The sequence below is a fragment of the Microtus ochrogaster genome, linkage group LG1, assembly GCF_000317375.1.
Source record: "Microtus ochrogaster isolate Prairie Vole_2 linkage group LG1, MicOch1.0, whole genome shotgun sequence".
Lineage (NCBI taxonomy): Eukaryota > Metazoa > Chordata > Mammalia > Rodentia > Cricetidae > Microtus > Microtus ochrogaster.
In genome coordinates, this window is record NC_022027.1 from 48,303,204 (window position 1) to 48,320,705 (window position 17,502).

The following is a 17,502-nucleotide window of genomic DNA, read 5'->3' on the forward strand; positions in this document are numbered from 1 at the left end:
TGCTATGTTGATGTCCATTTTAAGCAAGGAAAAAAGAATTCCAACAACCTCTAACCACGCTTCACCAAGTACATACAATGACAGAATTAAAATCAGAATTAAAATTCAAACTCATCACTTAGAACATTTACTTCCAAACCCTGAGTTCAATTCCATTACATTTGGAGACCTTAAAATAAATATCAAACTGCTAACGGAAAGTCTGTGAAAGGTCAGTTGTTTGCCAAGTGATTGTTTTGTTGGGGTGGATGGGGGAATGGAATCATAGGTGATAGAGAACAAGAACGCATTAGCGTGAAGTATGTAAAGGAAGTATGTATGTTGAGGTGGGGCTTATACCACTGCAGAGGAGCATTGCACATCCGCTGTTATTCCCAGCATCACTCACTTAGAAATTTCAGGACAGGAAATAAACCAGTCTTCCTCTTATATATAAAAATATTACTATACACGTTACCTCGTAGTCTCATAAGTAACAAGAAGAAAAGAAAAGAATATGATTCTACCTGTGCCTAAAATCAGAAAAAGGTGGGAGTCTATCTGGAAGCAGCATGTCTGCATGCCTGCATGCCAGTAAAATTAGTTTGTGGGGAGAAGGGAACTTAGTGTTGTCCAAGTGCATTAAAAATAACAGTCACAAGAATCTTGTTCTTACGTTAAATAGTGAAAGAGCACATTCACTCCAGAGAAGGGTGTATTCATGTGCACCATATTTCATGAGAATTTGCAGGTTTTCAAAGGCATAATATTGCCTAGTTGCCAGGACTTTTTCCACTTAGCCTCCTTCAGCTTTGTATTGAAAATTCTGGAAAACACTTTCACCACTTTATGGACCATATGGAGAGTTTGAGTCTTCTCCAATTTTTTTTTTCCGTTTGTTATTATCATCATCGGGGTGGGAGGGAAAATTACATCTCATCGGCTTAGCTGCTAGAACCAAGATTTCAGTTTGGAGGAGAGCCGATTTCTTAAAAATTAAAAAAAAAAAAAAAAGAGAGAGAGAAGAGAAGAGAAAGAAAGTTAGCTGCTTCAAACAGTCCTTTTGATCTGCTCATTAACACGTTTGAAATGCTCCAGTGATGTGGGCATTCTTTGCATTAGAAAATGTCAGCAGTGGAGCCTGCAGCCAGCTCGATGCAATCATATTTTCTGATAGAAAAAAAGTGGAAGAACTGTCAACATTGCACTGCTTTGGATCACACACACACACACACACACACACACACACACACACACACACACACACACGGATACAGTATAATGACTGTCGATAGTAGTATTTCAGACATAATTTTTACCAGTAACTAAAAGAAAACCATCTAACAACCACAAGCCCACAGACAGTGGGGGAAACGCTCTGTTTACGGAAAGTTTTAAAATCCATGTGGGTCTTCCTTTCATTTTCTCTTTTCTCCTTGACAAACGTAGGGATTAAGCGCAGCGCCTTTCTTCTGGAGTGCAAAGCCCTAAATTCCCTTAGATTTGTACTCGCAAAGTCCTTTTCCAAATTCCACAATTGGAAACAGAAAATACAGCCCAGTTATCTTGCCCTTCCTTCCCTTCCCTTCCTAGCCAGTTCAACCATATTCAGGGAATGTTACCTTGAACAAATAAGCAAAAAGTCAGAAATGTGTGCAATAAATACAAGGGCAAATGGGGCAAGGGAAGAACAGTATAAAACTGTATCCTGACAGGAGTTAAAGACATTGCTGTCGTAGGTCAGGACAAACCTGGTACCCTGAGTCCTAAATGATGGTGGAAAATATCACCATGGAAGCAATACATCCAAGCATCTATCATACTGTATTTCAACGAGGCAACCAAACATAAATCATTTTAATTAATGGTGCAAGGAAGGCATATTAAAATTTAAATTACTTCTGTTTTATTGGGCATTCCCCCCCAAAATCGGGCCTCTCTGAAATTAATTCAATAAAGGTACCAGGAACACTCCTCAACAATAAAATCAAGTGCAGAGTAGAAGCATTATTACTATGTAAAGGGAACAGCGCAGCTGTTGCTTGCTAAGAATTGTTCGACAGAGCTCTGGTTGGAAGCGTCACCATGAACCTTACCTTATGAGCAAACTGGGCTTTTTTTTTTAAGAAAGGCAACTTTGAAGTTACTTTCTAATTTAAGATTCACAACGTCTTTCTGTAACGTGCAAAATGCACTAAAGACACAACACACTTGGCTGTGCCTCCCTGAGGATGGAGACTTTGGCTAAGGACACTGAAGCAGCATGAACGTTCATCGGCCCCAGCATAATTCACAATATTTGCAGCTGTGTACCCCACTCATGGACAGCAGTCCAGAAATCCTCTGTTTGCCACCTCATGAGCCTTACATCTGTAATTGTGGAGAGTGTCTGGCTACCCCAAACAAGGCGATTATGTGGCTGTCATTTCTACTGTCCCATTTAGTCAAACAAATCTCCTACGGACACAGTGTCTCCTCTAAGCTAAACAGTAATGAAAACAACTATGTTTTCTGGTATCTTATTCATAACTCAACACATAAGAAGCTTTCTTTAACCCTCTTTGTCTACCTTCTTTTAATCAAAGGCAAGGGAGAAGGAGATGCCTGTGTCCTTGTTAAGAAAAGGCAGTTGCTGTGAAGGATGTAAGAACTCTCGACGAGCAGCATCAGCCTTAAACAGGAGGCAGGGGATGACTTCCCACCAGAAAACCTTCCCCTGGCAGAGCAGTTCACAAACACTGAACGATCAACAGATATCTAGCGGTAGGTTCTGTCCATTCAGCTTCTTTTTTTTTAATATTTATTTATTTACTTATTATGTATGTATACAATATTCTGTTTGTGTGTATGCCTGCAGGACAGAAGAGGGCACCAGACCTCATTACAGATGGTTGTGAGCCACCATGTGGCTGCTGGGAATTGAACTCAGGACCTTTGAAAGAGCAGGCAATGCTTCTTAACCACTGAGCCATCTCTCCATTCAGCTTCTTGTAAGAGCTCTCTTGGTAAAGGTACTGCAGGATTGCGCCTCCAGGTTATCTTTGCTTCTGTTTCTGATTCCGTGTGAAAGCCAGGCACACAGAGGATACAGTTTGCAGGGTTTTCAGTCATAGTCACCTCTCTCTTTCATCCCTACAAAGCGTTCCTTACAAAGCATGGCAGGACAGGAAATAAAAAAGTGAACAGTCACAATAAGACTGTCTTGAGTGGCCAGTCCACAACAGGCACTTTCGACCTGACTTTGGTATCCTATGCCTTGCTGTAGCAGCCTGGTGCATCTACAGAACCTCTCTCATATTAACTATGCAAAATTCAAATGTGTGGGATTTTGAGTACATGAACAATATTAACACAAAATTATAGTTATAAATATATTGCACTGAAAATCTGATTATACTTCAGATTTTTATTACAATTAAGGAATTTGATTCTGAGAACCACAGCCATACAATAGGCAGACTTTGGAGAATCCTGAGGAAGAGGGGGAGGAAGAATTGTTGGAGTCAGAGGGCTCAAGGACATCATAGGAAAACACACAGAATCAATTAACCTGGGCTCATAGGGGTTCACAGAGACTGAACCATGGAGCCTACATGGGATTGACCTCGTTCTTCTGCACATATTGGTGTAGGAGGTCCTTCTGTTTGTGTGTTGCTTTCATTGGTTGAATAAAGATATTGCCTTGGCCTTTTGATAGGGCAGCCCTCTGATAGGTGGGGAAGGCAGGACAGAATTCTGGGAGGAAGAAAGCAGAGACAGGAAGACGCCATGAATCTCTGGCCCAAGACAGATGTAGGTTAGAATCTTTCCCGGTAAGCCACGACCTCTTAGTGATATACAGATTATTAGAAATGGGTTAAACTAATATGGGAGAGTTAGCCAATAAGAGGCTAGAAATAAAGGGCCAAGCAGTAATTTAATTAATACAATTTCTGTGTGGTTATTTCGGGGGTTAAGCTAGCTGGGTGGCGGGACACAGACTGCTCCTCCTCCTACTACAACATATATTGCAGTTGTATAGCTTGGTCTTCTCGTGGGGCTCCTAAGAGTAGGAGCAGGGGCTGCCTCTGTTACCTGTTTTTGGGACCCTTTCCTCCTACTGGGTTGCCTTTTTCAACTTTAACGGGAGAGGAGATGTCTACTCTTCCAGCAACTTGATATACCATGGCTCGCGGGAGAGATGCCCATGGGAGAGCTGCCCTTTTCTGAAGAGAAAGGAGGAGGAATGGATGTGGGGTGAGAGGAAAGGGAGGTTGGGAGGGAGACTGAGGAGAGAGGAGGGAGGGAAACTATGATTGACCTTATAATTATAAATAATTACCTTATCTATTTACTAATATAAAAAAAGAAGTGTGATTCTTTGGGTCTACAAAATGTGTCATTTCTATTTTGTATGCATTTATAAGGGACACTTTTCAGGGAAAATGAAAGAACCAGGTACCCTGGGTAACAAATCCCTTTGAGCACAATGTTTTCACAGCCAGCGGAACTTCTGCAACAATGAGCAAGAGCCCGCTCTGTTTTAAAGCTGATTGTGGGAGACACAGACAGCATGTGTCTCAGTGTTGGAGTTGAGGTAGTTCAGGAAGACGCCCCAATGAATATCTGTATGTTGTTCGTTTCTTTGTTTACATCACTGGGAAGATTTTCAACGAGTAACACAATGCCTGCCTGTTTTCACAAACTTTCTGAGCTATACTAGAGGGTAGATTTTTAAAGAAATAATGATGCTAAATGCTCGCTTAGGTATATTTTTACTCTCACATCACCAAAAAAAGTACTACTTCACACTGTGCGTTTTCACCAGGACCAGTATAAACTAGTTTAGAAGTGATGCTCCTGGATTTCATTTGTTCCTTGAGTCCTGGGATGAGGCTGGTACAGCTCTCCGGGTACATCCTAGTTTCACAGAGATAGTATGTAGCTAACCATACTGGGGACTGCTGTTCTCTGCAGGGCAAAACACCAGTCCCTAGCTTTCAGGAAGGCCAACAGCTGCACACCTGCATCTGAATGAAACCATGCTGGACACTTCTTACAAAGAGTAGCAACCTGGGGAACCTGTCAGATAATGCAAGCAATCCACGTGTCTAGCATATTTCTAAGAATTATAATCTCAGTCTGTTTTCATCTCTCTCTGAGACAGTAAGTCAGTCCCATTTGGTACATGAAGTCTTATGCATTACAAACCAAAACCTGGTTATTCTATTTTATTCAATTTTATTACACTTATCTAGTTATTTTTGTATCATAATGCGAATAAGTAGGTCAGAGAACAACCTTTGGGAGCCAGTTGTGTCTTTCCACACTGTGGGTCACTGATATTGAACCCAGATCAACAGGCTTGGCGGCAAGTGCCTTCACCCCTGAGCCATCTCTCATGCCTTCTCAAAATCAATAACCCTAACCAGTCATTTCCAACTTGGGAATATCAGAATGAGTCTATAAATATAATTATTTTCTTATTGTTGCAACAACAACAACAACAACAAAATCTTCAAAACCCTGTGACTCAAAACAAAGAGATTTGTTTTTATTCACGTCTCAAGTCAGGAGTCTGAATTAGGTCTCATGAGGTTAAGGGTCTACTGTTGGCCAACCGCTTCCTTCTAGAGGCCATGGTGGGACCACTCCCTGCCTTCCCGGCATCTCCCCACACCAACATCCCTTGTCATGAGGTCTGCACCATTCCGGTCTTGCTTCCATTGCACCACCTTCTCCCTTTCTGTGGTCCAGTTTCCCTCCTAAGAATTATGGTTATGTGTAGATCCCTTCTAAACTATTCAAGATGATCTATCGCAAGAGACTAAATCATTCAGTTCTCAAAGACCCTCGAATCTCTCCACTTCCCATTCTCGGGTGAACGCAAACTTTCTAGAAGTCATAGGAAACCCTTCTGCGTGAGGGTCTTCCACACTAGGTCTCAGCTCAGCACTTTTTAAAGCACACCACAAAGTAAACACACACACACACACACACACACACACACACACACACACACACACACCTGAAAGGTCCTTCATTAATTACATATTTTCTTTATGTTTGAAAACATACACTCAGTCAGGCTCCTCTGAAAAAATGTTCTTTATGGCTATTGGGTACTGAGAGACCTTCGTCTACACTTCTAGTTCACCTTTCCTTGTTTCTATATCGGCATACGAAATTCCGTATCATATTGTAAGCATGTATGAGTCTCCAGTTCCTAATACAGTAACTGCCACCTTCCGCATGATCAAAACCTATCTGCCAAAGGGTAAACAAAGGGCTTTGACTGCGCCTTGCCCCAGCTTTTGAACCCCCTCTAGAACACACTTGTTACAGCTCACTTCCACCTGGGTGTGACTCCAGTTCACATTCAGGGCTTGCTGCTTTCCAGTCTGTGCTTCTAAGAATAAAGCGGAAGTGGCTGCCTCCGTCAAACAAACTGCAGAACTAATGAGTGATCGATCGTGCTCATTTTGAAGCTAGGGAGTCTTTGTGAAATCCTATAACAACTAGAGGGACTTCTCAATGCCTTGCATAAACATAATTCCATCATTTATTATCTGCAAAGCCTCGGGTCAGAGTGGACCTGTTCTTTCCAGCTCGGACCTCCTCCTTAATATCCAAGATTATAGTCTACATTTCAGAAAACGTAACAACTTCCTAAAAAGGGTCATTTCATTTCTTTTTCATGTGTCTTTAAGGGAGCAAGCACACACTTTGACACTTTTGCACCCTGTGACCAAGAGTAAATGAAATTATAAATTAATGAAGGGAGAAAATTTGCCACCGTAAAATTTAAATTAAAAATTCAAGGAGCACAAATCACATTAGGGCACCTTTTTTGCTTTTTAATTTGAGACTCAAGAATGCCATCCACCTCCCCCCATAGCCATATCTAAGATAATCAAGATTATACCAGGAATCTGTTTGAGCATAAGCTACTGTGGCACCTTGATGAGTTAGTTCGGCAGAGACAGGGAGAGTGTCATCTCTGCGGCTGTCCTAGCTAATGCTGTACTTCCTCTGTGGGCCAGCTACCCTGAGATAAAGGATGGGGAGACTACCTCACGGCAGCAGACTGTGGTGCCTCTCATAAGGGATGGAGATGGAAAACAAAGCCAGGCCTGATATCCTGGGAAGCTGAAATCAGGTAACAAAGGGGAAGGGGAAGGGAAAGGAAGGGGACAGTCTACTGTGTCATATTAAACACTCCCAGGAGATGGAGGTAGCGTTGCTTCCATGAGCAACACTCTCAACACAAGTAATAGGAACACCCTGAAAGATTTTTCTGGGATAATCTTTTCTCTAAACTCTAGATAAAAGGGGATTAAATAAAATATGCTAATGTATATAAGTTATGCACTATCACGTAGGAGGCTGAATAATACCTCTATAAAGATGTCTGTGACTTAATTTTGGTACTGTGAATAAAGTACTTTACATGGTAAAGGGATTTTGGAGGTGTGATGATTAACAACCCTGAGATGGAAGATGATCCTGTAGTATCCAAATGGGCCCAATTGGGATATATAGGTCTGTAACACTGGCAGCCGTCCCCACTTGGATTCTGTCACAGGGATATGTACAGATGATCAAGGAGATACGACACAGCGGTACTGGCGCTGGGGATGGATAAAAGAGGTCACATGGCAAGAAATAAGGGTGGCCTCTTCAAACTGGAAATGACAGACTCTGGCCCTGAGCTTCAGAAAAGTGTGTATCCCATTGCCTCCCCTGGCCCAGGTGAACCCAGTGAAGCCCATGTAGAGGCTGTGGTAAAGTAATCATTAGATTAAAATATGTGGAGCTTTTACAAGTCAAGCAGGTGGTAACTCAGGAGCTCAGCAACAGGGAACCCCACCCCACTACCTACACTTTCTCTCTGGCTTCCTTCAAACAGGAAGACAGCATAAACCGAAGCTGCTCGTCTGTCTCTAAAGTGTTTGACCGACAGCCTAACTTCTGCACTGGACTTAGCGCTAAAATATGTTCCAGCTGGGAGGTAAAAACAAAAACCCACCTCATGCCAGTGGATCCTTGAAGAAATACACTCAGGCTCTTTTGAAACAGCTGCCAAAGCACAGCTCTCACCACACCAGCAGAACCCGGCATCCATGTATCCAAACTTTTCTTGAATTTGAGTGAAAATAACTTCCATCCCAACGGTCCCCCAACCTCTCAACACACCTGGTCCCAGAAACCTGAGTTCTGAAGTGCCTCTGATGTGAGTTTTATGCTCGAGAGCGGTATAGGTGTTTTCTAGAATTGACTGTATGTAAAATAATTGAAATTCAAGTTGCTAATTAAAGCTGTACTGCTGCTGGGCCCCATGGCATCTGTCCACACGCCGGGCCTTACTTTGTATCTTACTGCTTTAGAACACGAACAAGAGCAGAGTTGAAAGTTCTTACCACTTTACAGCAAAGGGGCCAAAACCACCACATCAAGGCGATACCCAAGAGCAGCAACAACACCAAAATCACTATGATGGCTGCGATCCCATTAGACTGTGGAAGGAAAAACAAACAAAAAAAGAGTAAGTTTAAGGTCAAATACCAGATGCTATTTTTTCTACTAAGGAAGCACACACTAGGCAGGAAAAAAAATGAGCACAAAAGGCAAACTTATGTTAGATTCCTTTAAGTTTTACTAATTCCTTTTTATCTCACTTAATGTATACCTGCTATGTTAAGATGGTCAATAATGCAACGTCTTCCAACGTCCTACAGATGGATTAAAATCGGTCTTAAAAGACTGTGAGAACCACAACCTTTGAGGATTAAACTAATGTTGCTTTGGGGACTTTTGTGCTTAGGCAATAATTATGTTGGTTCAAGCTCAATTTTGTCCAGACAGAATTTCCCCAGGTTTTATGACAATACAACAACGATTACTTTACATACTTGGAGGGTGAAGAGGGGACAAAACACTGGTCAGTAGGAAAAACACAACGGCTGCTTCTAAGTACGCCTAGGTGGAAATGCAGCTTGATGAGTCCTTACTACCTGTGACTTCCAGTCATGGTTCACATGAGACCCAGGCAAGACCTTCACTGTCTGACTGCAAAGCTCCTCCATCCTTCAGGCACCTGCTCTGGGCTCTGCCTGCAACCTTCACTGTAATGACCTCTGCTCCATCCAGTAGGAACCCCGCCTAGGATTCCATTGCTACTAAGTGGACTGCGTGACAAATTTAGGCAGAATTCCTGTAGATTTTATATGTAGCCTTTTTACAATGGAATTAATTATGAGCTTTGGGAAATTTAATTCTATTTTTCTATCATACTGTACGTCTCCTGGGAAATCAAAGGCTGTTTCCAATCAGCTTACCACTTGACACTGACACTCCTTGCTTAATGTTTATAAACTATGTACCAAGAAAGTGAACTCGAAATTAGTAAGACGCCACATGGCACACATAACAAAAGAAACACAGACACTTTCACTTTTTCAGTGGATTTAGAGGAAACTAGTGCCTCTGCCAAAGCCAGCTACTCTGGATTCCCAGGGAAACTGTTTCAGTTGGTTGTCTTTGCGGGTTTTGTTTGTTTTAAAAGAGAAAGAGCACAGAGAAGAAAAATAAAGATAAAAAAAATATTTTATACAGATTTTAGACCAACATCTAAATACCGTCTTCTTGAAGCTATCAGAAGACAATCAGAGTGTAGATCAGGAAAATACAGGAAGCTCTTCCTCCTTCCTCATAAGCCACAGAAACGAATGATGCCACCCCACAGGCACAGTTACAATTAAGTACAAAATCAGACAAACAGGAACAACCAGAAAAAGCATGTCCCAGAAGCATACTGGGAAACTATAGCATACACCAGAGAAAAGACACTGCCGTGTCTTGTTGAGATAATCCCCACTCCCACCTAGGCCCAGCAGCTCACAGAAAGACCCTGTGTGATTGTGCTATTCAGTGCCACAGAGAGCTCTGTGAGCATCTGATTCCCAGTTAGCATTTACACTGTTTCCACAAAAGAGAAAATGCAACTAGTGGCCCGGAATCTGCTAGAACTGACTGGCTAGTTTGCTATTTCTTTGCATGTGTAATGAGCAAGAAACTCACAGACCTTTTCTGGGTATGGGAATATTACATAGACGGGCATTTAAAATCCTTCATTTTTTCCCTCAAAATTAACTGTCTCTATCAGTAATTGTGACAAAATTCCACGCAAGAGAAATAGATGGTTAGTGTGATGGTCCTGGCATCATAAATGATCCCAAAGACTGTTCAAAACTTCAAGCTAGAGTACCTATGTTCTGAAGAACTGTGAAGTTCACTCTCCTCTGTTTCAGGCAAGCATGATGGAAGCAGGGTCAGAGGAAGTAAGGATTTAAAGCTACCCAACCTTGCTGTGTTTGTCTGTCTGTCCTCATCACAGACACTGGCTCAGTGCATTGTATAGGATTCCCAGCTTTCCTGTTTCCTTTGTTGTTCTCAGAGCATGGAGCGGTCAGTGAGGAAAAGGAAATCATTTCATTGTTCACATAACTTCCTAGATAGAGTAAGGAGAAGCCAAGCATGGAAACACAGTCCTAGGAACAGACAGCATGGTGCAGACCTAGAAGCCAAATGAACAAGAGGATGAAGCCAGGTCTAGACACTCCTAGATCTGAGTCATGATCACAAAACCAAAAGTTTCTCACTTTTACTCAGACATGCTCTCCTTAAGCAGACCTCCAGCTGAAAACTCCTCATAGATATTCAACATGAATGCCATTTCTTTTAAATTCAATATATATGACAGAAATCTAAAAATATTCTTCCATTCATCTATACTGTTTGTACTTGATGAGCTACGCACTACTGTATACTGGACTATATGGGTGCCAAGGCCACACATGAGCCACATCCTCGTGTAGCCCATGGGTGACAGAGAGGAAGCTTGAACAGATACTGAAAAAGGTAAGGAACGAGGAAGGAAATCTCAAGTCCCTACAGTAGCTCACACAGTTTCAATCATCCGGCACCTCCCACCACTGATTCTTCTGCACCAAGACCCCTATTTTCCCGGCCTGTCTCCACTCTCTTTAGGAACTGTCCCACCTCAGGCTCTGCCCCATGCTGCCCATCTGCACAGAACTTTCTTATCACACACGGTCTTCAGAAGTCACTCCCTCATCTCCCAGGCTTTGACTCAGATGTCACCTCAGTGAGAATCATCTCGACCCCTATTTAAGGTCTAATATTTCCACTTCCAACTGATGCCCACATCTGACATGACCGATATTCTTTTTTTTTTTTTTTTTGAACATTTTCTTCTTCAACAATCTCCAGTAACATAACTCTCCAGAGAACTCACCAGGCTGGGATGAAATGGCCTTACAGACCTCTGAGTGCCAGGTGAGTCATCTGGCCTAAGAGCCCCTACACGTGGAGCTAGTTCTTAGCGATAAGACAGAAACAAAGACCTGTCTTCCTGCCTACCAGGAAGAAAGATTTCTTAAGTGGCAGGGAGGGGAAAAGAAGAGGAAGAAGCAGTCCCTCGCCTTGGGGGAAAGGAGAGCTTGAGCAAGCAGGATAGTCAAGATGGGGGAAGGACAGAAAGGGAGAGAGAAAAACATGCTATCTGACGGATGGAGCCATTATGGGGCTATGAAGAAACCTGGCACTAGAGAAATCCCCAGGAATCCACAAAAAAGACCCCAGCTAAGGCCCTAAGCAGTTGTGGAGACGGTGCCTGAACTGGCCTTGCCCTGTAGTCAGATTGATGACATCTTAAATGTCATCATAGAACCTTCATCCATGGAAGCAGATGCAGAGATCCACAGTGGAGCAATGGACTGAGCTTGAAAAGTCCAATTGAAGAGAGGGAAGAGAGCTAATACAGGCACAGGGGTCAAGACCATGATAGGGATACCCACTGACACAGCTCACCTGAGGTAATGGGAGCCCACCCACTCTTGCCTGACAGCAGAAGAGCCAGCATGGGACCAAACTAGTCCCTCTGAATGTGGGTGACATTGTATGACTGGAGCAGACTGTGAGGCCACTAAGAGTGGGACCAGGATTTATTCCTACTGCTTGTACTGGCTTTTTGGAGCCCATTCTTTTTTGATAGATACCTTGCTCAGCCTGGATATACTGGAGGAGGGCCTTGGTACTGCCTTAGGGCAATGTGCTAGACTTTGATGACTTCCCAGGGGAAGCCTTGCCCTCTCTGAGGAGTGAAAGGGAGGTAGAGGGAGCGGAAGGAGGGCAGAGAGTGGGATTTGGAATTGATATATAAAATGAGAAGAAATGGTTTTATAAAACATTAATTAATTGATTAATTAAAAAAGAAGGGGAAGAAGATGTAGAAAGTGACATTTCAGGGGGCTAAACCCTAAGCAAACTAACTACACAACACAAATATCTGTAACCTCCATCAGCAACATCCCGTGAGAGCAGAAAACCAAAAATTACAACATCCGCAAAGCCTATTAGTTGCAAAGAAAAAAGAAAAAAAAAACCCTATTTACAAAACAGAAAGAAATGTTAACTAAAATTATTCAGAGAGTTCAAAGTGCTGAAAAGCCCACGTGGATGCTTATTTTTCCCTACAACAATGTCATATAGTGAAAAACAGATATTTATGCAGAGGCAGCATTTCGTGTCTCCTGGATTAATAGATAAAACTACATTAAAAACCATGATTTGAGACAATATTAAGCTTGCTATTTTGGTCTTTTAGAGAAGAAAAAGAGAGGGTTTTTTGGTTTTTCTTTATTTTATTGTGTGTGTGTGTTCATACAAAATAATAGCCATGTAGGAAACCTATTTTAGAGCATCCTGTTTCCATGTTCAACAGTCTAATATCAAAACTTTCTGTCAATATACAAAATTAACTACAGCAAAAGAAAATCCTGTCTCTAAATACTATATTTTAAATGATGCAAATAAGCCTCAACTGGAATACAGTTTCAAAGTCAACTGTTACCAAACCCTCAGAGGCAGATTTCTTCCTTATATCACGAAGCACACACAGCATCTCTGTGGACAAAATGATGGTGTCACCTATTAAGATGCACTAATAATTTCAAAACCTGATCAGCCACTTAGATACTAAATTCTAATCTTCATAATAAAAAATAATTTCCATATTTAATCTCCTAAAAGGAATGCATCATTTCTATTCTCTTACCTTATGCTGATCTAAAGTATGGCTTTGAGGGATTTGAGAAGTATAGAAATCTAATGTATAGCACCTTAGAAATCCTTTTAAAAAGATCAAAAAAGAAAAACTTAAATTCTATGCAAATGTGTCCTTGTCCTGTGGTTACTCTTGGTTTGTGCCTTCCCTAAACAGTAGAGCAACTCCCTTGGTTATTATCTCGTGATAAACGTCTTCTAAAGGCAATTAGCTTTGTACTCACACATTCCGTAGCTGTGACTGTTAAGGATCTTGAGATGGCAGACTTCCCATCATTAAAGCTGATGGAAACTTCAAGAGTTCTACAAAAAGAGTGAAGAAACAATCATTAAAAGTCAACTAGGCGATGTTGACTACTTAATCTTTTCCACAGCTCTTTAAAGCAATCAGTACGTTTTCACAGTTTTACAGCTGGGGTTCAGGAAACTAAATGCTAATTGCTTTAGTAAAAAGTACTGAATCTTGGGTTCTACCTGATTATGAACCCTTTCCATCACACCACTGAAGTCATGGTGCCTTCCCTCAACATGGTAACTTGGCTCAGATCCACACAGGGCTAGGACCACAGAGAAAGACAATTCTGCTGAAGTCAAGCTAAGATCTTATTCAATACTCTTATTAACACTATTCCTTATAACATGCCCACTTCAAGAAAAAAAAAACTCTTTAAAAGAAGAAAAAAGTTTAGTTAAAACAAGAAAAGAAGGGAACTTTTGAATTTAACTGAATTTTTGCACTATTTGAAAATAGAATGCCAAATGGCCTATTTTGTTTTAAGTTAAACCAAATCCCTTATTCTGCAGAACTTGGTGTTTCGTTTTGTCTTCATGACTAAGCATAACAGAATCCAAAACAAGCTTTCCTAATTCCTAGTTCTCGTACATGAATGTGTGCAGTCATATGACAGGGCAGACATAGTTCTATTTGGGGAGAAGATAGTTTTTATTTATACTAATATATTCTTGTCAGGATAATCTCATCCCTTCCACTTTAAAAAGTCAGTAGCAACTGGCTGGAGTTGTTTGTGATCCAGCACTTTAGAGGCCAGCAGAAACATTTACAGTTTTAGTGCTTACTAAAGTGAAATAAGAACCACAGTATAAAAATTGAAAATGAACACTCCTTCCTGCAGAAGAAACACACGCTGAGAACTTAGTTACACAAAATGACTGTGTATCCACAAGCAACATTCTAGTATAACATGACCAGTGGTGAGTTCAATAGAAACAAGTCTACACAGATATGAAAACCTACCAGAAGTTTCTTTTTATATATGGTCTTCACAGAAACAATAAAGTGCCCATATTGGTAGCAAGATCCAGACAGTACAGTTGATAACAGCACTAGTAAATTTAGTTCTTCCTATTAGGCCAAAACATTAATTCATCCATTTAATTCTCACAGTAGGCCACTGGCACTATTTCCATTCTGCAAGTCAAGAAACTGAAGTTTCAAAAGGTACCCTCCCCACCAGAAGGTCGGACCAGTCTGACTTTGTAATTCAGGAACCTTCACCTCGCTAGCATACCCTCTTAGTTCTCCACATGCATTTTTGAGACTTATATTTAAATTTATCTCATACACATTAGACAAGAATGACTTTTCCAGATTGTTTGATGATAATATTTTTGTGGTTAACTACAGCTCATTTTTCTAAAACAGGGTATTTATTCTTGAATATATATTTTTGAATGTTTATAGTTTTTGGAAAAGAATTTCAAAAGTGTTGCAAACATGAAAAACACAGTTGCTTATGCTTTTGAATTCCGTTGTTCCTTTAGAGAGGTCCTTAAATTCCTGGTATAGTATGGCATTGTGATAAACCCAATGACTGCCCCAAGCACAAAGGTAGCTAAAGGCCACCCTCCATTCTAAAGTCAATACTTGGAGCTTTGTTTGTCCTAAGACCGCAGTGTATATAGTAATTGGTTTCAGTCATATTTTATGTTCTTTCTCTTAATTGCAATGCATTGCTTACTCCTATCCCTATGTAACTCCTACTTCTGGCTAGACTGATTCCAATAACGGAGTACAGATTCTCAGTTATGAGATCTAATGATGGGCTGGAGCATATTAAGTAAATACTGTGCTAATATCAATCACTCATTCTTTTACTAGTTAAAACAACCAAAACCTTTAAATTGACTAAGATATCACTAATAATTGCTATAGAAGAAGCACAGCCAAACTAGGATTTGTTTAATATGACTGTAATAACAAAACCAGTCCCAGTGTCACCAAATGGAAGATACACAAGACTTCACAATGGAGTGTGACTGGTATTATATGAAATAGTCATGAGCACAGATGTTCCATAGGACCATGGAGGAGAACAGATAATTCATTCTTGGAGTGAACAAAATGACAACGGTTTCCTGAAGAGAGTCACATAAAAGACACATCCTGAAGAATGATCAGGAGTTCGAAAGTAAGATAAAAAAAAATTGAATCTCTGTAGATGAAGAACCTGACAGGCTGAAAGGCGAGAGAGCGGACCGTCCAGGAAACAACTGTATTTGCCAGAAAGACAGTACTAGAGAGCGGGCAGGCAGCTGTGGGATGAAAATGAGAGCACCAGGGATGGCTGCAAGGTTTCCAGAATTCTAGCTCCAGGAATCTGGAAATAGTCTGAAAAGGTAATGGTGATGTTCTTAAAAACATAGTGATAATTGTGTTTTACAAATGCCATTCTTGTTGATATTACTAAGAATAGGGCATGCATCTGAAGAATGTATTTCTAGAGTACAAAGACCAATTACAACAGTCCGAGTCTGTTTCAGATGAAATCCAAAGGGTAACGGAACTAAAATGGTGGCAAGATGGACTTAAAAAAAATGAGAAGATGAGAGCTCTTAAACCATAGTTAAAAGGTCATAGATATTCACAGGATGTAGGAAGCAAGGAAGAAAGAAAGAAGGTGATTTTGATGTTCCTCTGTTATAAGTTGGCTGCAAAGTCTTGTTGTAGGGAACAAAGGAAAAGGACCAAACTTGAGCTCTTTGTAGCTTCCAAGTTTAACGTACCTATAGGAAAGTCAGGTGGACATTGTAAGTGGATTATGGGAATTAGAACTACAGGGGAAGGTGGGATCTTGCCTGGAGATTTGGAGCTGGTCTGGCTGGAGAGAAAGGAAGCCTTTGAGAAAATGATTTTATAGGTCAGAAATACAGCCATGATGAGAAAAGACAGCTAAGAACTTCAAGGAACAGAAGAACCCTGGGGTAACATCTGAAGAGAGCTGTAAAACATAAAGTCCAGAGAGTGTGGAGACAGTCTAGGAGTGCACGTAATGCAGGCGATGCAGGAACACAAGGCTGTAAACACGATGTACCCGACTCTTGGCCATAAAGGAACTAGAGCTTAGTACTTCTTCTAGACTTCCTAAAGAGCTGTTGGCACCGCCCTTGAAACAGTTTTTCAAATGTAAAAAGACAAAAGTAACTTTTACAATGTATCACAAGACAAAGCGTTTTTTAAAGCATATTTTCATGACCCCTAGCACTCAATTAATGGCTGATAAAGCTAAATTCAAGCACACTAAATTCTTCTGCAAGAGAAATTACTAAATCATCTTCTGGCATACTATGGACTAAATAAAATCAATTTGTCCTCATAGTCACAGTGCCTTAACACACCTGCAGATACCTGAGTGTTCCAAAACAGGAGGAGAAGGGGACTCCGCGCTACCCGTGAAAGCTACTCTGATCTGAGAAGTGCCACACTTCATGTCAATCCACAGAAACCTACTTGAAATGTGTGGACTTGCTGCCAACTTTATAGATAAATATATATTCTGTAAAAGATTTCTATGATCCATTAAAGAGAATTTTTTTTATTGAAAAGAAAAAAAAATTCCGCCTCCTCCCAGTCTCCCATTTCCCTCCCCCTCCTCCCACCCTTCTCCCCCTCCCCCCACTCCTCTCCCCCTCCCTCTCCAGTCCTAAGAGCAGTCAGGGTTCCCTGCCCTGTGGAAAGTCCAAGGTCCTCCCCCCTCCATCCAGGTCTAGGAAGGTGAACATCCAAACTGGTTAGGCTCCCACAAAGCCAGAACATGAAGTAGGATCAAAGAGAATTTTTAAAACATAAATGAAACTGTTAAAGGCAATTGCTAGAAGCACTAAATAATTTACTTCCAATTTGCACACACTGAAAATTAAACTGGCAACCACTTAAAAAGTTATTAGAATTGTGTTAACTTCGGATATCTGAAAGCAAGCACTACTATCTAATGTTCTGCAGAGCATTCCTTGAGGTTAAGCTTTATGAATGATAAAGGTTTTAATTTGAAAGAGAGGTTTCAGATCTGTGAGTAGATCAAAGAAGCCACTTTTATTTGTGGGTACAGAGGTGAATGACTGTTCTATCTAAATGTGTTATTTAAAGATATTAAAGGAATT

At 40.9% G+C, this 17,502-nt stretch overlaps 1 protein-coding gene across 1 annotated transcript in view; it reads right to left on the reverse strand.

Moving 5' to 3' along the window:
* Antxr2 (ANTXR cell adhesion molecule 2) overlaps positions 1-17,502 on the reverse strand; it is a 177,292-nt gene that overhangs the window by 109,943 nt on the left and 49,847 nt on the right. The window contains exons 11-12 of the mRNA XM_026785367.1: positions 13,329-13,407; positions 8,379-8,474 (exon numbers count right to left, since the gene is read on the reverse strand). Coding sequence (XP_026641168.1) covers positions 8,379-8,474; positions 13,329-13,407 — 175 coding nt within the window. The remainder of the gene's footprint in view (positions 1-8,378; positions 8,475-13,328; positions 13,408-17,502) is intronic.